This window comes from Colobus angolensis, unplaced genomic scaffold (genome assembly GCF_000951035.1).
Source record: "Colobus angolensis palliatus isolate OR3802 unplaced genomic scaffold, Cang.pa_1.0 Scaffold258, whole genome shotgun sequence".
Lineage (NCBI taxonomy): Eukaryota > Metazoa > Chordata > Mammalia > Primates > Cercopithecidae > Colobus > Colobus angolensis.
In genome coordinates, this window is record NW_012115799.1 from 2,479,782 (window position 1) to 2,502,342 (window position 22,561).

The 22,561-nt window shown below is 35.6% G+C and overlaps 1 protein-coding gene across 2 annotated transcripts in view; it reads left to right on the forward strand.

The window, feature by feature from the left end:
• The window catches only part of MDGA2 (MAM domain containing glycosylphosphatidylinositol anchor 2), an 825,087-nt gene that overhangs the window by 519,114 nt on the left and 283,412 nt on the right, over positions 1-22,561 (forward strand). For both annotated transcript variants that reach the window (XM_011947064.1, XM_011947065.1), the window contains exons 4-5: positions 9,510-9,706; positions 21,144-21,276. In XM_011947064.1, coding sequence (XP_011802454.1) covers positions 9,510-9,706; positions 21,144-21,276 — 330 coding nt within the window. The remainder of the gene's footprint in view (positions 1-9,509; positions 9,707-21,143; positions 21,277-22,561) is intronic.

Genomic DNA, 22,561 nt, shown 5'->3' on the forward strand with positions numbered 1-22,561 from the left:
ATATTTCTTGGAGGCTTTGTTCATTTCTTTTTACTCTTTTTTCTCTAAACTTCTCTTCTCGCTTCATTTCATTCATTTGATCTTCAATCACTGATGCCCTTTCTTCCAGTTGATCAAATCAATCACTGAAACTTGTTCATTAATCACGTAGTTCTCATGCCATAGTTTTCAGCTCCATCAGGTCATTTAAGGATTTCTCTACATTGGTTATTCTAGTCAGCCATTCGTCTAATATTTTTTCAAGGTTTTTGGCTTCTTTGCGATGAGTTCAAACTTCCTCCTTTAACTCAGAGAAGGTTGATCGTCTGAAGCCTTCTTCTCTCAACTTGTCAAAGTCATTCTCCATCCAGCTTTGTTCTGTTGCTGGTGAGGAGCTGCATTTCTTTGGAGGGGGAGAGGCACTCTGATTGTTAGGATTTTCAGCTTTTCTGCTCTGTTTTTTCCCCATCTTTGTGGTTTTATCTACCTTTGGTCTTTGGTGATGGTGACGAACAGATGGGGTTTTGGTGTGGATGTCCTTTCTCTTTGTTAGTTTTCCTTCTAACTGTCAGGACCCTCAGCTGCAGGTGTGCTGGAGTTTGCTGGAGATCCACTCCAGACCCTGTTTGCCTAGGTATCAGCAGCGGAGGCTGCAGAACAGCGAATATTGCTGAACAGCAAATGTTGCTGCCTGATTGTTCCTCTGGAAGCTTCCCCTCCAAGAGATACCTGGCTGTGTGAGGTGTCAGTCTTCTGGGGGGTGCCTCCCAGTTAGGCTACTCGGAGGCAGAGACCTACTTGAGGAGGCCGTCTGTCCATTCTCAAATCTCAAACTCCTTGCTGGGAGAACCACTACTCTCTTCAAAGCTTTCAGACAGGGACATTTAAATCTGCAGAGGTTTCTGCTTCCTTTTGTTTAGCTATGCCCTGTCCCCAGAGGCAGAGTCTACAGAGGTAGCCAGGCCTCCTTGAGCTACAGTGGGCTCCACTCAGTTCGAGCTTCCTGGCCACTTTGTTTACCTACTCAAGCATCAATGGCGGGTCTCCCTCCCCCAGCCTCCCTGGCACCTTGCAGTTCGATCTCAGACTGCTGTGCTGGCAATGAGGGAGGCTTTGTGGGCTTGGGACCCTCTGAGCCAGGCACAGTATATAATCTCCTGGTGTGCTATTTACTAAGATGCTTGGAAAAGTGCAGTATTAGGGTGGGAGTGACCCGATTTTCCAGGTGCTGTGTGTCATGGTTTCCCTTGGCTAGTAAAGGGAATTCCCTTCCCCCTTGTGCTTCCTAGGTGAGGCGATGCCTCGCCCTGCTTTGGCTCTCGCTCAGTGGGCTGCACCCACTGTCCTGCACCCGCTGTCCGACACGCCCCACTGAGATGAACTTGGTACCACAATTGGAAATGCAGAAATCACTCATCTTCTATGTCGCTCACCCTGGGAGCTGTAGCCTGGAGCTGTTCCTATTCGGCCATCTTAAGAAGATAATTCTTACAGGTATACAGAGAAAAGCTGTGGAAATGTTCAGATTGTCTTGGAACATTTCTCTTACCATTACATCAAAACCTTTGTAAAATTTTTTCATACCACAAATTCTTTTGGGAGACAATTAGGAGACAGTTATTTCTAGAGTTAAGGAAAACAGCATACATTACATTAATTTTCTTAAACTGACTTTAATCTACTAGTGTTTGGCACATTTAATCAGCCAAAAAAAGTTTCAAGAAAATTAGTTTAGTTATAAAGGGGTAGCTAATGCATTTAAATGAAAAAACAAATTTTTCTTAGATTATTATTATGATGTATATCAGTTTCCTTGCTTAAAACTGACATTGACTATATTCATGACAGATTAATCTTCCTTTATATTAATTTATTAGATTATTATTGAGTATTTATGCCCATTATATTGGTTTTTAAGAATATAAATATAACTAAGGTATGAGTCCTATACACATAGAAGTATATTTTATAAGGAACCATATTATGTTATCAAAATATATTTAAAATAAATATTCATATATCAAATAAGATATTCAATTATTTACATTACTATATACATATGAAGAATTTTGGCCCCAGTTTAATAATAAAAATCATATGCTCTTAAAATTACATTTTGTCATTATTTAATATTTAGATATTTGAATTTAACACATTTAGCCTATAAAATTAAATTTATTTTAGAGAGAATAGATAAATACAAATAAAATAAGAATAACAAAAAATAGTTCAGTGTGGTTATGTAATATTATCAGGGTCATAGAGTATGAAAATTGACTGTTGAATAAATATAGAGACAGATTTTTTGCTACCTGAACTACATTCAAAAGCTAGAGAAAATTATGAATAGTAACTTCAAGTTCTTATGATAAAAGTGCGTAGCAGGTGCTTTTTCTTCCTGGAAGCATTGGAAGATGTTGGCTCTGAAGTCAGTCCTTCTAATGGAATTGTCCTCAGCTGGCAAAAGCCACCTCACTATGGGAAGGGCTAATGCAGTGAAGCATCAATATCTTTTGTAGGAAAACTCTGCAGGGTGACTCTGAAAGGCCTTCTCAACTCAACAGCTCCATCTGACCTATTTGGAAGTAATGCATCACAGTTGAACTCATTCCACTGCCTAATCCTTCTTTTTTTAAAACACTACCACATGAGTTGATTCTGAGGGCACTCTCCAACATCTTCCAAAATGCATGTCTTCATCAAAGAATAAGATTTCCAAAGAACCCATTCTAGGTGATCTGAGGAAGATAACTTTAAAATGGAACTTTAGAGATGGATCACTCGCCAGCCAACTGGCTGGCTATAGTGAGGGCCCCATTGCTGTTGGAGGGTAGCCACTGATAGCTTTTTTTTTGAGACAGAGTCTTGCTCTGTCACCCAGGCTGGAGAAAAGTGGCATGATCTCGGCTCACTACAACCTCTACCTCCCAGGTTCAAGCGATTCTTGTGCCACAGCCTTCTGAATAGCTGAGATTACAGGCGTGTGCCACCATGTCTGGCTAATTTTTATCTTTCTAGAAGAGACTAATTGATCATGTTGTCCAGGCTGGTCTTTTAATTCCCTACCTCAGATGATCTGCCTGCCTTGGCCTTCCAAAGTGCTGGAATTACAGGCATGAGCCACCACGCCCGGCCAACCACTGATAGCTCTTGATTGCTATAGTGGGAAGTTGTTAAAATCTTCACCTGTGATAAGGATAGGTACTGATGAAAGGTAATGCCCTGTGAGTTCAATTATTTCAGGCTTCTGAGGAATTCAGAGGAAAGTAATAATTATAAGGACAATGGAATCAATTAGGTTCTGCTGGGTTCCTGTTATGCAGTGGAGGGAAAAAAATGAAAGGCTAAGTGTAATTAATCATCACTTGACCATGGTATGTGAGCATAAGACATCTTTAGAAAAATACAAAGAGATTCTTATCTTCTGCAGTCAAAGGTCATAGCAGCAGATAATAAGGCTTAGGGCTTATTTAAAAGTGTAGCAGAATTTCAAGAGGCCTGCATTGTCAGCTATGGCAGAGTCTGAACCCTGGTAGGGAACAAGCGGAATCTTATGGGGGGTGGTTACAACTGGGTTTATGGACTCCATAACCTTGAAGCCTCAAATTTTCCTAAACCATCTGGACCTACGGAACTTGCCTATTTCTTCCAATTAGAGGCAGTCATTTCCATCTTGCTTGAAGATAACACAGAAACTTCTTCCCTTGGAGGTAACTCACACCCTTCTTAGGAAATAAGATCTTACGGATCTCCATTCTGGCCACCAGATCCATATAGGGCCAATAGATAACATTACTTGGCTCTGGAATTGTTGGGCTTCTAAGAGAGGAAAAATATTATGCTTTACATTAGTTGTAGACCCCAGCCGGGAGTTAGGGAAGTATGTATGGAGCTAGATCCTGAGGCTGCTGGATGAGATAGTATGGAGAATAAGAGACTGAATAACATTGAGGATGGAAAATAGGATCAAGTGAGGATAGTGACACAGATTATTGATATGGGAACATTCCACCATGATACAAGATTTAACACTTAGACAAAGACAGCAGGAAATAGTGTCATACACTGCTAGAATGGCTCTTGGAAACTTGGGGAAAGCAATGGTCTCCACTAAATAAAGTGTAAATGCCCAAACAGCTGTGCAGACAGTGAAAAAAGGACCAAATGACTCAGAGAAGTGGGAATGCTAAAGTGAATATGTCATATAAGTTCCAGAAATATCATCAGCTCACTTTTTCTTTGTAAAGGCTTGGAGAACACCTCATTGACTAAAGCAGTAAGAATGTGCTGATGACTGAGACACAAGCATCATTAAGAAGCTCAGTGGTGACTGGACTGTTCTCTATAGGCAAATGTTGATAGCAGTAGATGCTATTATAGAATTGGCCTCTCTCATAACAGTGGAGATGACAGATTTTCAAAATAATAGAGGCTAGAAGGTAGTTCTTAATTGTCACAAGAAAAGTAGGCATACTTATTTTTTGTTTTTTGTTTTTGTTTTTGAGGCAGAGTCTCACTCTGGTGCGATCTTGGCCCACTGCAACCTCCACCTCCCGGGTTCAAGCAGTTCTCCACCTCAGCCTCCCGACTAGCTGGGACTACAAGTGCCTGCCACCATGCCTGGCTAATTTTTGTGTATTTGGTAGATATGGGTTTCACCATGTTGGCCAGGCTTGTCTCAAACCCCTGACCTCAAATGATCCACCCAACCTGGGCCTCCCAAAGTTCTGGGATTATAGGCATGATCCACTGTGCCCAGCCAGGTGCACTTACTTAATGAATGGCTTGTTCAAATTTATCTAAGACTCCAGAATCACAGAGAGCATGGAGATGGTTAACAGAACACAACATCTCTAGGGGAAAATAAGTGGACAGCCAACAAACTATTGCACAATCTACACAGTTTAAATAAATTAAAAATAGGTAAATAAGAGTCTGCATATGGCTGCCTAATAAAAAGCCACCATCCTTGTCCAATTTCTGTACCTGAGGCAATTATCAGACTTTGAGCTCGTTGACTGAAGACTTCAACTGAATCACCAGAAAGAACCCTGAAACACCATAGCACATGTATATGGTAATTATTCTCTCAGTTCTTTCTATAAAAAACCTACATCCATTTACTTGAATAATCATACACTAGGGAAAATGGACTCCTGAGATACTTTGAGAGATGTCACACACAGGATCCAAATTGACCTGGATATCAGGATTCTGGAGTGGGCACATTGCATGGATTATCTGGTCATATCACATACTACATCAACTAAAAATGCCAACTTAATAGAGAGATGGAATGGCCTTGTAGAGAGGGCAATTGAGTTTTACAGAGAAAATATCCAGTAAGGGGTGGGTGCTACCCTTCAGGATGCAGTTAAATTCTAAATCAGTGACCATTATTATATGCTGCTTTTTCTCCTTATGGAATACACAGGTCCAAGAACCAAGAAGTGACCTCACTATCATCACGTCCAATGACCCACTGGGGGAATGCTTTCTTTCCCGCAACTCTGGGCTCTGCCAGTTTAGAGGTCCCAGTTCCCAGAAAGGGAAAACCTTCTATTAAGTGACATAGCAAGAGTCCCCTTAATCTTTAAGCCATGGCATCAGCTCAGCTACTTTAGGCTTCTGTGTCAGGAAGCAGCAGATAAGAGGAGTCACTATCCTGCTGGGAGTGACCAGCCTATATGAGGCTGTGTTGGTAGGACTGTTGTTACATAGTGAGGCAGGGAACAATATGTTTGATACCCAGTTAATGCAATGAGTCATTTCTTGGTATTCTCCTGTTCAGTTTTGGTCATAAACAGACAAGTACATCAACCTTGGTTTGAGAAGGATATGATGATCAAGGGCTCAAATTTGACAAAATTCTAGTAATGAAACAAGGTAAGCTACCTACACCGAAAAATGTACTAGCCCAGGGTGAGAGGAATCTGGAATGGCAATAGTAGAAGGAGATGATGGATATAGTCCTACTATAGTTCCTTTTGAAAGTTTTCCCAGAAAGAGACTAACCAGAGTCTTGGAGTAGCTTTTCCCAGATAGATTTATCACACCTAGCAAGTAGATCTGCCTGGGTACTGCAGTGCACCAGTCAGATCCCTTCCTCAGGACTGAAGCATTCATTCCTCCCACTGCTGAGAGCATTAGCAGATGATTGCTATCAGCTAGAACTGCCCTCTCTAGAAATAAGCCAAACAGAGTAGGCCCTCCTAAGGTTATGTCTCCTAGTGAGGAGTAACACAAATTGAATGACCTGTTGATAGGGGAAGGCGTGGGTGTATAAAGGCTTAGCACCTTTGCCTCAGGGCAGGGCAGCTTTGAGGGCCTATCACAGCTCAGAAAGTTCTGCAAGGCTACTGAGACCTTTTGTAGTTCAACCCTCCCCTTGATCAATCCTACTTCTTTCACTCTCTCACATGTGTCGATCTATAAGGTACTTACCAGAACCGTTTCTGCACACACATTTCTGAATCTGTTTTCTCAGAAACCTGTCCTAAATCAGATACAAATATTCAATATATATTTAGTAATATAAAGAATATATATTAAAATAGATTTAAGTGATATGTGTGTATAAATTATTTACATTATATATTATTATATATAATTATGTGTATCTACACATGTGCATAGATGTAGGCACACACAAACATACATATATAATCTCCCTTAAAATTATATATTTTTAGCTGTGCTCCCATTTCACTTGTCTTACACAAATCTTGTTCTGGCATGTTGTTTTTAAATCTGAAATGTAAAAAACACTTAGAAATTTCTAAGCATGAGTGAATTCAACAGATAACCTAGCCAGTACAATAAGCCATTGTCACAAAATTAGAATATTGAAGACCAATGACCCACAAGTCTTCCAGACCAAGGAAGAACAGGTTTGGTCTATTCCTGACTGAGTCTGTTGACACTACCACCTAACAAGAAAACAGCTGGGGATACATCAATAAACGGGTGTTGGAAAGTACAACCCTATTAACTGTTCGGAAGTCAACATTGTTACATCATTTACCATCCAATTTTGTTTTGTTCCTGAGCTTTCTGAATTCAGAACTTAATTTTTACAAAATATACAGCTCATAACTTCTAAAAATGAGCCCGTGACTAAAGAAATTATGTTTTGAACAAGAAAAAAATAAATTTTTTACAATTGAATCAGAGTATCTTTTTTCAAGTCACTAAGGCTAAATTCAGTTAATCAATATATATGATATATATGAAAGGCTAACCACCAAATGAATAAATATTCGATAGATTTTTAAAATCTCAAAACATTTTATGATAATGATGCTGGTATCCCTAAATATCCCAACTTAATAAAACCTGACAGCATATATCACTGCACAGCTAATAGAGTGAATTTAAATGGAAAGTTCCTTTAAGCTTTACCAAAAAGCAGCAGTTGTTCTGTAAATTTACACTACTAAAATTAGAGGCCTTTGAGGTAGCTGTGAAAATATTCTGATGTTGGAAGAAAAAAAGAAAAACCCTCAGAATGTTGCAAAACTAGAAATCAAAGTAGGACTGTCAAGCAGATCACATTTGAAAAAAAAAAAAAAACTTTTTAAGGAATGGGGAAATTTTGGATTCTGTTCTTTACTTTGATTCTCTAGGGTAGCTATTACTTCACTACTTTGGTTGGCTTTTTATTATGTTAACACATCAGACAGAATCTCTTCTAAGGACCAATGTCTTTTAAATATTCAGGGTAGCATATGCTCACACACTTCACTATTCTTATGTCCACATAAATACTGTAGGTTATTTCCAGGCCTTTGTAAAAGTTTTTGTCATGTAGAAGCATTTGATAGTCTGGACAATGGACAAATGGCATTTTACTTATTTATAATAAGAGTTGAATGCATTATGAATTGGTGAAATAAAAACAAGAAAACAGCGTAGAATCAATAGGAGTTTAAATGAGACTCCAATAATGATAGTAATAATATTATTAATAATAGTAACAGCTAACTTTTATTAAGCATTCATTAAAAGTAATGACAAAAACTGAAATTACTTTTGCACCAACTTAAAACTATGTGTCCAGGGCTTTGTGGACTATCTAATTTAATCCTTCAACAGCCTAAATAATATGGTATCATTATTATTCTGATTTGCTGACAAGGGAATTGAAGATTCCAAAGTTAAGTAACCTTTCTTGGTTATAATTCAAAGGGGTAAAGCCATGAACACAGCAGGTTTTGTATCATACTTAAGGTATATACTAAGTTTATACTAGCACATGGAACTCAGAACTTGCTGCTTTAATGCAAGTACACTTTTAAAATTTATTTTTCTCTTAAGAAAAGAACCTGGAATATGCCATATCAGGGTTGGCAAATTATGGCCCAGTAGCCAAAGCTGGTTGAGGAGTGTCTGTATTTATAAATAAAGCTTCATTGGAACTCAGCAACATTCATTATTAATTTACCTATTGTGTTTGGCTGCTTTCACACTGCAATGGTAGAATTAAGTAGTTGAAACAATCATTTGACCCCCAAAGCCCAAGGTATGTATGAATCAACCTTTTTCAGAAAATGCTGAGCCTCTGCTGTACAGTCCTTCTTTACGATACATGCAAAATGACACATAATTGGTTCCAATATCCAGTAATAGAAATAGGAGTGCCTTTTAATAATGCCTTTTAGCACTCTTCAAATTAACAAATATAATCTGGAATATAAAATTTGAGATAACATTTAGTCCTGTGCAAGATCATATTTTGGTACAAAACATAGTCTAATAATTTATAAAGTTTTTTTTATTATTTTTAATATATCAGTTATAAAAAATTGGAAAAAGAAGTATATTAAGACAAAGAGATCTGGTATAGCAGTTCACGCCTGTAATCTAGCAGTTTGGGAGACCGAGGTGGGAGGATCGCTTGAAGCCCGGAGTTTAAGACCAGCCAGTCCCTGTCTGTACCAAAAACATAGCCAGTCCCTGTAGGTACCCAAAAAAAAAAAAAAAAAATTAGCCGGGCAAGGTGGCACATGCCTGTAGTCTCAGCTACTCAGGAGACTGAAGCAGGGGGATTGCTTGGGTTCAGGAGGTTGAGGCTGCAGTAAGCTCTGAGTTGTGCCACTGGACATCAGCCTGGTTGACAGAGCAAGATCCTGTTTTAAAAAAAGAAAAAAGAGAAAGAGTAAGTCAGGCAGCTTGATATTAATTTTTTTGGTCACTGAGGTTCATTGTTTTGGCTAAGCGCTTGAATTCGAGTGTTTTAATTTTTTATCTCTCTCATGGAACTCTGTTTTATGTGGCTATTGACAAAGAGTTGGAAATATACAAGATTATTTGTACTATATCAACAAATAGAGATACTAATATACTTTACTTCTTATCATTGGAAACGTCTTTGCAAATGAATTCAATAAGCTGAGTAAAAAAAAAAGTACCTAGTGATAAGTAATACAGTCAGTGAGGAATATGCATTTTTGGTTGGGTTGTATATACACAATTCTTTAAAAGTCATCTATCTCATAACATTACCATTTGGTTGTTTTTATTTCTTCTAGATTTGGATGATCCAGTAGTAACTGTTCATCAAAGTATAGGTGAAGCTAAAGAACAATTTTACTATGAGAGAACAGTGTTCCTCCGGTGTGTTGCCAATTCCAATCCTCCTGTTCGGTATAGCTGGAGACGTGGCCAGGAGGTCTTGCTGCAAGGATCTGATAAAGGAGTTGAGATTTATGAACCATTCTTTACCCAGGTATGAATTAAGGTACAGTATTTCAACCCTATTCTGCTAGGATACTTTCCTAATTCAGGCAGCATGAATTCATAGCTATTTGAAAATATAGTTTCTCTATTCTGGCCTTTCAAAAACCAATATGTGCTTGGCTTAAAGATTAGAGAACTTAAATGTAAAGGACAACTTATTTTTATGTGGTTAAATTTAAAATGTTAACTCTTGCTTGAAAACGTTTTTTAACTTAATATGTCCTAACATATTTTTTTAATATATAAGTTTTCCTATGTTTCACTATAACATACATAGTTATACATTTTGCTGGCTGATTTGGGTTTTGTGGAAAATATTTCTCAAAAGGAGAGATTTTGATTTCCCCATTTGCAAATGGTGAATAACTATTAAAGACATGAAGAAACCTGTTTGAAATTTATTTGGCTTTAGTTTTAGGAGAGATATATCTTTAATTTCCTTTAGTTATGTTCGTTTTTGACTTGGTTTAGAAATAGAGCTTTAATTATACTAAAAATGAAAATATTTAATGAGTCATTAAAATGTATTTAATAAAAGTTGAATTAATTTTACATAGAGTGAATGTAATATGAAATATTCTTGTGTAATACACGAAGAGTAAGGAATTAATAAGTCTTCAGGAAGATACTGAAATTTGTGGGAATATTTGCGTGCTGTTATTATAAAGGTTTTTTGATGACTAGAAAGAAGCACAAACCTAAATTAACAAGGAAAAAGTTTTAAATAAAAAAAAAGTGGACAAATGTTCAAAAGTATTGTGACAATGAAAAATAATTTTTAAAATTATATAAATTGGCTGGGCGTGGTGGCTCATGCCTGTAATCTCAGCGCTTTGGGAAGCTGAGGCTGAGATGAAGTCAAGAGATCGAGGTAATCCTGAACAACATGGTGAAATTCCATCTCTACTACAAATACAAAAATTAGCTGGGCATGGCGGCATGTGCCTATAGTCCCAGCTACTCAGGAGGCTGAGGCAGGAAAATCGCCTGAACCCCGGAGGCAGAGGTTGCAGTGAGCCGAGATCTCGCACCACTATGCTCCAGCCTGGCAACAGAGTGAGAGACTGTCAAAAAAAAAAAAAAAAGGAAAAAAGAAATTATATAGATCATAAGATAGGCAGGAATTTGACACTGTACATACATACATTTGAGATATCTATATATTCCTAACTAGGAAAATGTATAATTAATCTTTAATTATTATAAATATTTTACTCCACAGTTTTAAAGATTAATACAGCTTTCATATCTAAACTCTAATAATATAAGGTTATTTAGACTTTGTAAATATCCCAGCATCCCATTTTTCACCATTAAATATATTTCCTTATATGGTAAACTAAGGCCTGACCTCTTTCAGATTAATATAATTGCCAATATTTAGACGTTAACTGTGGAATAATGCAGTGATTATACAACATCTGCACACGACATACATATTCCTGTTTTGCAAATAGATTGTAAATAAAAATATGTATTCTTTATTTTTTAAAAGGTATAGAACAGTTTTAACTTGCCAAAATATAAATCTCTGAAAATCAGCATCACACATGCATTGCTGGTCAGTTCACCATAACATAGTACCAAGAAGGCCTGTTCTAATCTGATTGTCTCTTGATTTAGGCCACTGTGACACTAAGTGTTCTCTGCCAACAGGTAGGACTGATTTTTCTCCCATACGTTCTGCAATGCTTTAATTCATTCTTCAATTGTTACTAAAATGATTTTTTAGTTTAAAATATTATCCAGATAAATGATCATCTATTACATATTTTATTTTTCTATTGTCAATTTATTTTTAAACTATGCACATTATTAAGATTTAGAAAACATGTTTTCCTCTAGAATCTTTTCAAACATGATAACATTTATAGAAAATGAGGTAATTCTAAACATCTTTTCACTATATGGTTATTTCTTTTTGTTTGTTTGTTTTTGAGATGGAGCCTCGCTCTGTCACCTGGGCTGGAGTCCAGTGACATGATCTCTGCTTACTGCAATCTCCGCCTCTGGGTTTAAGCGTTTCTCTTGCCTCAGCCTCCTGAGTAGCTGGGATTAAAGGTGCCCGCCACCACACTAGGCTAGTTTTTGTATTTTTAGTAGAAATGGGGTTTACCATGTTGGCTAGACTGATCTCAAACTCCTGACCTCAAGCAATCCACATGTCTTGGCCTTGCAATGTGCTGGGATGACAGGTGTGAGCCACCGTGCCTAGCTATATGGCTATTTCTAACCTGCAAATGGGTCCAATCACTTGGAAGTGAACACATGGGCCTTGGCCAGATTTTGGAAAATCTTTCATACTATCAAAATATTTAAGGATTTATTTTAAATTTACTATACAAGCACAAACTTTTAAAAAATTGATACATTATAACTATCCATATGTATCTGGTATGGTGTGATGTTTTGATACATGTCTACACATTGTATCATAATCAAATCAGGGTATTTAGCATATCCATTACCTGATACATTTATCATTTCTTCATGATGATAATGATGAAAATATTCTCTTCTAGCTGTATGGAAACATACAATACAATATTGTTAAATGGTCAACTTATTCTGCAATGGAACACTAGAATCTGTTCCTCCAAAGTGTAACTTTGCACCTATTGACCGATCTCTTTCTATTCTCCCTTCTACCTCCCTTTCTCTAGTCACTGCTAACGATTATTGTGCTCTCTAATTCTATGAGGTCAACTTCTTTAGATTCCACACATGAGTAGATAATATAGTATTTGTCTTTCTTTATCTTGATTATTTTACTTAACATAATGTCCTTCAGATCCATCCATGTTGCTGGCTCTGGGACAGACTCATCATTTGCAGCAATGTGGATGGATCTGGAGGACATTATATTAGGTAAAATATTCATTATGTTATATATGCATTCATTATTTCATAGCTGCATTCATTATTTCATAGCTGAATAGTATTCCATTATGTACATATTCCACATTTTTTTATCCATTCATCTGTTGATGAACACTTAGGTTTATTACATATTTTGTCTATTGTGAATAGTCCTGTAATAAGTATGGAAGTGCAAGTATCTCCTCAACACACTGTTTTAATTTCTTTTGGATCTATCCAACAGTAGGATTGCTGGATCATATTATAGCTCTATTTTTAATTTTTTGAGAAACCCCTATACTGTTTTCCATAATGGCTGTACTAATTTGCATTCCCACCAACAGTGTATAAGTGTTCCTCTTTCTCTGCATCCACACCAGAATTTGTTATTTTTTGTCTTTTTGATAATAGCCATTCGAATGGGAGGAAGGTGATAGCTCACTGTGGTTTTGTTTTGCATGTCCTTAATAATTAGTGATTTTGAGCATTTTTTCACATAGCTGTTGGTCATTTGTATGTATTCTTTTGAGTGATGTCTATTTACATCTTTTGCCCATTTTAAAATAAGATTTTATTTTTGCTATTGAGTTAAGTTCTGTGTATTTTCTAGATATTAACCTCTTATCAATTTGAATGCATAGTTTGCAAATATTTTCTCCCATTCTGTAGGTTATTTCTTCACTGTGTTGATCGTTTCCATTCATATGCCCAAGCTTTTTAGTTCAATATAATTCAATTTTTCTATTCTGTTTCAGTTGCCTGTCCCCAGACCAATGTCATGAAGCATTTCCCCTATATTTTCTTCTAGTAGTTGTGTTATCTCAGGTCTTACATTTAAGTGTTGAATTCATTTTGATTTGTTGTTTGTACATGAGGAGAAATAGAAGTGTAGCTTTACCTTTCTGCATGTGAATATTCAAGCTTCCCAGCGCTATCTACTGAAGACACATTGTCCTTTCCCTAATGTGAGATTTTGGCACTTTTGTTGAAAATTCATTGGCTATAAGTGTGTTGATTTGGTTATGTGCTGTCTATTCCATTCCTTTGGCCTATATGTCTATTTTTATGTCAGTACTATGCTGTTTTGGATACCATAGTATTGTAGAATATTTTGAAGTCAGATATTATGATGCCAACTTTGCTGTTTTTGCTCAAAATTGTTTTGGCTGTTTGGGATTTTTTGTGGTTTCATATGCATTTTGGATTGTGTTTTCCTGTATCTGTGAAGAATTTCATTGGTATTTTAACAGGATTGTATTGAATCTGTGGATCACTTTGAATAGTACAGACATTTTAACAATGTTAATTCTTTCAATCCGTTAACCTGTGATATCTTCCAATTTAATTGTATCCTGTTCAATTTTTCTCATCAATTTTTGATGGTTTGCATTGTATCCATCTTTCCCCTCCTTGGTTAAATTTATTTCTAGGTATTCTTTAGTTAGATATTATGGCAGAGGCCTCCTTAACACTGAAGACTCATCATCTCAGAGAAGCTGTCTCTGAAAAGTTGATATGACGTCTCATTCCTTCCTTTTTTATACCTCCATATTGGGTTACTCTTTCTCTGTTTACTTTGTTTTTTGCTTATTGTGCTAATGTTTATCTCTCTCTCTCTATATATATATATATATGCACACATATATATATATGTAGGGAGAGACAAAACATATGTGTGTGTATATATATGTATATATAACTTTACACAAACATATACATATATATTTCTTAGATGTTACTGATTTCTTGAACTACTGTTTCCCATACTGCCATGTGTACTTTATAATGAAAAAAACTTTTATGTTAGCATTGTTTATATTGGGGCACTTCAATATTTTAATTTTTAAATTTATCTCCTTAGGTTGATAGCCATTGGCTTTTGTGGCTTCATGACGTAAATAATATTCAGTTAAAATAACTAAGATCTACTATATTCAAAATATGGGCATACCTTTGCCAGAGATACAGAGGTACTAGGCAAGGCTCCTCCTCTGATGTTTGTTGATATATAAAGGAAAACTTAAGGTGATCAATAATTATGATATAAAATAAAAATCATTGTCAAAATAGAGGTACACAACACTGCTATGGAGGGAGCATTCAAGGTGGAGACATTAGCACCTGCAAGAAATGCAGAAGAAAGACAATGTCTCCAAAGAATATCCGTGTCTCTCATTCGTTAGAACAATAATTAGTATGTGTGGAGGACAGGGAACTGTGAAGCTGGGAAGGCATATTGGGAATATATAGTGGAAGGGTTCAGATAATAGATCATATGTCTGCTGAAGTTTTAATGTTAGAAAATGAAACTTCTTTTCAAGATATATTTTCAATAATAATGTTATTTAATAATGTCTTCCTTTTAATAAAGCAGAATTTCTAAGATAATGATATATATTTATTTTGTATGCCAATTAATAATATGCTAATAACTATAGTAATTTGAATTGAATATTTATTCCTAAATTCTGTTGAGTGACAAAAATCTTGTTTATACCTTTTTATAGTCAGTGTTTCCAGAAAAGAATTGGTCTGTGTTCCTAAAGCTGATATGAATTCATAAGCACATAATGCAATACTTGTAGGAGGAATAATTATGTTTTTTGTACTTCCACTCACTTACTACTAAAAGACATAGGCTAGCATATATAATTTTCTATTTATAAGTTTGTAATAAATTAGTCATTAGAGCTTCATAAAATGAATCTAACTTGACAGGCTTTAGTTTTTACTGATATCTAAGTACCAAATGAATGAATATAAGTTTTTTAAAGTTCTACTTTATTTTATAAGTAATATGGAAATACTGCTTGAGGCTGTGTGTATTCCTTCACTAGAGCAATGTCAGCATTGGTAAGGGCCACTAACTAATATACATTGTATGTCTTCTTTTTATTTCTTTTGTTAAAAAATAATGTCAAAAGTTAAATATATGTATTGCAGATAATTTTGTAATTGTTTAAGAAATGTTAAACAATTACTTAAATCTTACAAATTGAAAATTCACTTTCCATTTGTCTAGAACTTTTGTAAAGATGTTCATGACATCATCTTGTGTATTGTAATTATACCATCTAATTACAAGATTGAACATGTTTACATCAATTACATAATTAGTTATAATTAGTCTAATTAGACTAATTATACAATTAGACAATAATCAACTCAAAATTCCTTTTTACAAATCATGAAAATTCACATGCAAAAAGCCTCCCAACACCCAAAATATCAAACTCAAATGATCAACAAAATGAAATTAATGTTATGTGATAAAGTAGTTATAAATAATAAAGTCTAAATTATACTCATTGCCACATGTATACATATATGCCATTTGATAACATTAATCTGTGTGTGCATATATTCTCTGCTTTCTTATACATTCTGCTGTGTTGTTTTAAAATATTTTTATTATATCCTGACTGTCATGAATTAAGAAGGTAAGCCTCAAAGTTTTCCATAATTCTGTTATTTTAAAAAATATTCCATTAACAGACTTCATCTGAATTACCCACTCTACCCATTGACATGGTATATACATTAATCTTAGATATTAACTTAGAGACCATGTTACCTGGGTCCTCTAGTTTCACATATCTTGGTACCTTGTTTTCTGACTGCAAGAAGTAATCATTTTACTCACCCAGAACAACTCTCCAATCCCATGGTAGCTGAAGCACTGGGAAATCATGCATCTATTTCTTTCTTTTTTTCTCTATTCTTTTCAGTCCGTTTTGTGTTGCCATAAAGGAACACCTGAGATTAGGTAATGTATAAAGAAAAGAGATTTATTTGGTTCTCAGTTTTGCAGACTGTACAGGAAGCATGATATGGTATCTGCATGTGGTGAGGGCTTCATGCTGCTTTCACTCATGGCAAAAGGCAAAGGGGAGCTGGTATGTGCAGAGATCACATGATGAGAGAGGAAGCGAGAGAGAGAGGGGGAAGTTCCAGATTTCTTTTTAACAACCAGCTCTCAAGGAAACTAATAGAGTTAGAAGTCATTCACAGCCCCCCTCAGGACATTAATCTATTCATGAAGAATCTACCCCCATGACCCAGATATCTTTCATTAGGCCCCACCTCCAACATTGGGATGACATTTCAACATAAGGATTAAGGACAAGCATCCAAACTATAGCACCTTCTCATATGTCCATTTTGCTGCTGTGTTCTGAACAAAAATTAACTAGGATATACATGTGCATACCATTGTATTTGTAGGGCTACACTTGTAGGTCTTTAAAGAATAGAAATCATCTCAAACAGTAGCACAAATTCTCTTTTGTAATCTCAGTATTACCACCAAATTCATATTTTTTACCTTTAGATAACATAAATACTAGCAGTGTCCCTGCTCACAAAAATTCAGGTATACAAAATATTTTAAGAATGCATCCTTTACAAAAGCCACCTCTGCATTTTAATGGCCAGAGCTGCATTGATATTGGTTCTCTGTGCTTGATTATTATACATATTTCCCTGGGGCTTACCTTTCTTTTACATTCTCTTTTCCATAATTGACTGTTCAGCTCTCCTATGGATGGCCCCAAATGCAGCTTCATAAATCTATCTTGCAGGCTACCCTAATGTAAAGATTGTTAAAATTTCCGTTACTACCATTAGTCAACATGGTTCAGGAAACTTACTAAAAACTTACTATGTGCAATATGATGAGCTGGCTCTATTCATTTCTAGTCAGCAATCTTTTCTGAGTTGACAACATGCAAAACACTGCCCAAATGGTAGGGAAGAGAATTTGAAGTGATCTCATTAAATGGAAAGGCAGGATCAATACATAGACATAATGTAAATAATAAAAACATATATAAATATACACTCAAATGCGATTGATATTAATAGACAAAAAGCATTAACTCAAAAAGTAAAGGAGAATACATATAGGAAGAATACACTTTTAGAGGATGGATCAGAAGTAAGAACTTTTAGGTTGAAATCTCTTCATATTGAGGCTGGTGCAGTGGCTTATACCTGTAATCCCAGCACTTTGGGAGGCCAAGTCAGGCAGATCACTTGAGGCCAGGAGTTCCAGACCAGCCTGGTCAATATGGTGAAACCCCATCTCTACTGAAAATATAAAAATTAGCCCAGTGTGATGGCACGCGCCTATAATCCCAGCTACTTGTGGGGCTGAAGCATGAGAATTGCTTGAACCTGGAGGCGGAGAAAAGCACATGTGTAGAAAAGCACATGAAACATAAGTGTACAGCTTGATGAGTTTTTAGAGCGATCACACCCCTTGTAGTAGCTTGAAGATCAAGAAACAGAACATTAGAGGAGTTCAGCCCCTCCTTGTTTTTAGTTAATTTAAAGTAACCAACTGACTATTTCTTAAAGTGTGAGATAGGACATGCCATGGCAAGATAACATTTAAAATCATTGAGTTTCCTTGATATGATTTTTATGTTTTACAGGGAACATGGGGACAGTTTGGCCATGTACAGGTTTTAGTAGTTCAAGTAAAAATATTTAAATATAGAAACATTACAGTGAAAAACTCAGACAGTTTCCAGCTGATTATTAGTATGACAATATTTGCAAAAGGGGCAAAAAATTATAAAGTAATGAGGATAATATAAGAAGTACAGCAGACATAAGCTAAGGGCAGAGTTGTTTAATGAGGAAGAATGAAGATGTCTAATTTGTATAGATAGATTTTATGTTTTGTATCTTTTATTATTATAAAATCATTGTGGGCCAGATACAGAGGCTCATGCCTGTAATCCCAGCACTTTGGGAGGCCAAGGCAGGCGGGTCACTTGAGGTCAGGAGTTCAAGACCAGCCTGGCCAATATGGCAAAACCCCGTCTCTACTAAAAATATAAAAATTAGCCGGGCATGATGGCGCACACCTGTAATCTCAGCTACTTGGGAGGTAAACGTGTTCATAGGGGTTTGTTGTACAGGTTATTTCATCACCCAGGCATTAAGCCTAGTATTCATTAGTTATTTTTCCTGATCCTGTCCCTGCTTCTAGCATCTACCCTCCAGTAGGCCCCAGTGTGTGTAATTTCCCCTTTATGTGTCTGTGTGTTCTCATCATTTAGCTCCCACTTATAAGTGAGAACATGTGGTATTTGGTTTTCTTTAACTGCGTTAGTTTGCTAAGGATAATGTTCTCCAGCTCCGTCCATGTTCCTGCAAAGGACATGATTTCATTTTTGTGTGTTTGTGGCTGCATAGTATTCCATGGTGTATGTGTACCACATTTTCTTTATCCAGTCTCTAACATGGTGGACATTTAGGTTGATTCCACGTCTTTGCTATTGTGAATAGTGTTGCAATAAACATGTGTGCATGTATCTGTGTAATATAATGATTTATATTCCTTTGGGTATATACCCAGTAATAATAGTATGGCTGGGTCAAATGGTCTTCCTGTCAGAAAGACTAAAATTTAAGTATGTCTTGTTAATGCAAATATTTATTAAGCTATAGATAGGAAATGCTTTCTGTTAGCTGTTGTGGGACATACAGGATACCTCTGCCCCTAGGGGGCTTACGATTCAGTTAAAGAACACAACTCAACACATCAAATGATAACTCATAAGCAAACACTAAATAGTGAGTTACAAGTATATGTCATAGTATAAGATGCAGTGGATATTCCAGAGAAAGGTAATATACTTTACTGATAAGGTCTAAACTGCTGAGGTGTAAATTACAATTATTACAGAAATAGGAGTAAGTTTAAAGGACCAGATCTGAAGTTCAGTTTAGGATATGTTGAGTTTAGATGTGTCTGAAGCATTAGAATGGACATATTGACAAACATTTGTTATGTGTATCTGAAACTTAAGGGAGAAATCTGGAATGGGGGCTCAGACTTTGGAGTGGGGCAAGAAATAGAGCTTGTAGTAGAAATTCACCAGCAAGGATAATGCCACCTAATGAAATGTTATAAAGTGAGGCTAACTATGGAACAAGTAGAATTCCAAGGAATAACACTTGTCATATAGAGAGAGGAAATAAAAGCAAAGAAATTCGAGCAATAAGTGTGACAAAGGTAGGAGAGGTAAGATGTATCACTTTATTCAAAAATTATCTAAGTTGACTAATTCTAGCATATCATTTTCTTTCAACTATTCTTTCTAGCTAAGCACATTTTCTAGGCATTTTATATCATGTATGGGAATTCTGTAATGCAAGATAATAGTTTTATATATAAACTCTAGAAATGCATAGACTTCTGTGTATATTTGTACGGGATACATTTTTTTTTTTGTATGTTAAAAATTCAGTGTTTCCTCTAAACAAAAATTGAAAGGTAGATTTTCTTTTTTTTTTTTTTTATACCACTGAGGGAAATGCTAAAGGAGTGACTGATTTAAGACTGAATTTGGACAGTGAATGAAAATACTTATGACCACAATTCCATGCACACGAGAATAGAAATTCTTTTGACACATTTGCAAAACTGTGTGCCTATGTCTGGGTAAGCTTTCTTGCAAATGAACAGCAGTGTTTTTATGCAGTAAGTCACTAAGTATTCCAGTCCTCCTCAGTAACATATGAAAGTATTACAAGTTTTAGAACTGGACACATGTTACCCAGGTAAATTGATGAAACACATTGTTCCATACACACATTATCTGGAAAAAATTAACATTTTGAATTTTTATAGTATCCCTAATACTATAAAATCATTGGGACACTGTTTTGCCATCAAAATAAGTAAGTTATTTACAAGAAGAACTATTTTGAGATAATGCATTAAGGACTTTAGAAGGCAAAGAAAGTCCAGGGGACCTAATTTGAATTGAGCAGGAGACTAAATTTTGTTGTATGTTCTTTTTTTTCCCTTCAGCAATTTCAATCCAATGTTTTTACAAAGTTTTTCTTGGCTCATCAAGAGTTTGTTAGATACTTCTAGCCACTTGCTTGATTTGCATCTATCTACAGTTGTGCAGATTTACCTGGAGGGTTAGCCCTTAAACTCTTGAACATGAAATAACAAGCACAATAATAATATAGAAACACTCATGAATGCTTCTTTCCTTCAGTTTTAGATCTGTCACCTGTCATTGCTCCATATACAAAATATTTATGTTTATAAATTTAATTATCTATCATTAGATTTACTTAATTAACTTTGTTCTGACAACTGTGTTTCATTTGTTGGCTCTTCTTCAGATTCTTTTCTTTTGTCTTCTCACGTCAATGTCTGAATAAATTGCAGTGTTTGTTGAATGCACTCCATTATTAAGTACACTGTTCTGATCCTTGTATAATAATTTGCATAACTACCACCAGAAATAGACTTTTCCCCTGAGGAAACTAGTTTGCAAAGAAAATGTTATGAATTTTCATTGTAGTCTGTTAGTTTTTATCTCCAGGCATACTTAATATTACAGTATTATTTTAAAATGCAGTGTTATTTTAAAGTTAGTTCATATAACTTATTTTAAAGTTAGGGCATTTCCCTTAAAAAAAGACAACCTGTCATATTCTTATAATAATATGATTTAATACAATGTAATGTGATGTTTCATTCATTCTGGTTGTGTTGGCTTTTTCTAATGACATGTTTTTTTTTACATTTTCAGGGTGAAACAAAGATCTTAAAACTAAAGAATCTTCGACCTCAGGACTATGCTAATTATAGCTGCATTGCTTCAGTGAGGAACGTATGTAATATTCCTGATAAGATGGTGTCATTTAGACTGTCCAATAAAACAGGTATGGAATTATCTCCATATGTTACATGTATCTGATCTACGACTAATGTTTAAAAACTCTCTTTAACTTTTTAAAGACCAAATTATTTCTATGGTGTATGTAGGAATAAGCAACTTTATTCCCAGAAAATCCTGGGATATCTGAAAAGCTTCATACATGGACACAGTAAAATGTCATTGTAATACACTCCATGTAATATGTTTACATGTATAACATACAATATTATAGCTCTTTAAAGTATTGCATTCTAAAATGTCACTAATGAGCTTATATCCTGTTCAAAAATATTTTTGAGAAATACTAGATTCTTCATATAAAAATTCATGATTGAAGTTGCTAAATGAGTTTTGTGCTTTCAGAGTTAAGTAAAATAATCTTTCTTTTACTTTGTGTCAAGTCAAGAAAACTAATAGGTAATTTCAGATAGATGTTTTTAGAGCAGTATTTTTGTAGAAAATGGCTGGGCACGGTGGCTCACTCTTGTAATCCCCAGCACTTTGGGAGGCTGAGGCAGGTGGATCACCCGAGGTCAGGAGTTCAAGACCAGCCTGGCCAACATGGCGAGACCCTGTTTCTACTAAAAATACAAAAATTAGCTGGGCATGGTGGTGGGTGCCTGCAATCCCAGCTACTCGTGAGGTTGAGGCAGGAGAATTGCTTGAACCAGGGAGGCGGAAGTCACAGTGAGCCAAGATCGCGCCATTGCGCTCCAACCTGGGCAACAAGAGCAAAACTCCATCTCAAACAAACAAACAAAAAAAGTTAAAGCATTAATAGGATTGAAACTTAAGTTAACCTTTGTTCAATAATATAGACCCCAGAATAATGGTAAACATATTAAAAAGAAATTGATAAATGAAAGAGCAAAGAGAGAGTATGTGAGTAAAACATTTTGTATGATTGTGCTTAAACAATCACCTTAATAAATTAAAATTTGAACTGGTTTTGAGAAACTCCAACTTTTTGTGTCAATTAATATAAATTTTTACTTTTAAGTAACTATATTAAACTAAAGATTTTTAAAGACCCTTTTCCCATTAACAAAAATCTCTAAAAGTGTGGGCTTTTTTGTGTCTGAGTCTAGACTCTGCTTGTGCCACTTACTAGCTTTTGCACCTTGTCGAGCAAGTCACCTAACTCTTCTTTGCCTGATTTCCTCATAAATTCATGAAGTTGTAGAAAGAATTAGACTGGATACAAATAAAGCATGTAGAACACACTTTACTAGTTCTTCCAACAAAGAGCTGGTTAGCAAATCCAACCAACTCAGTTGGTAAGAAGATTA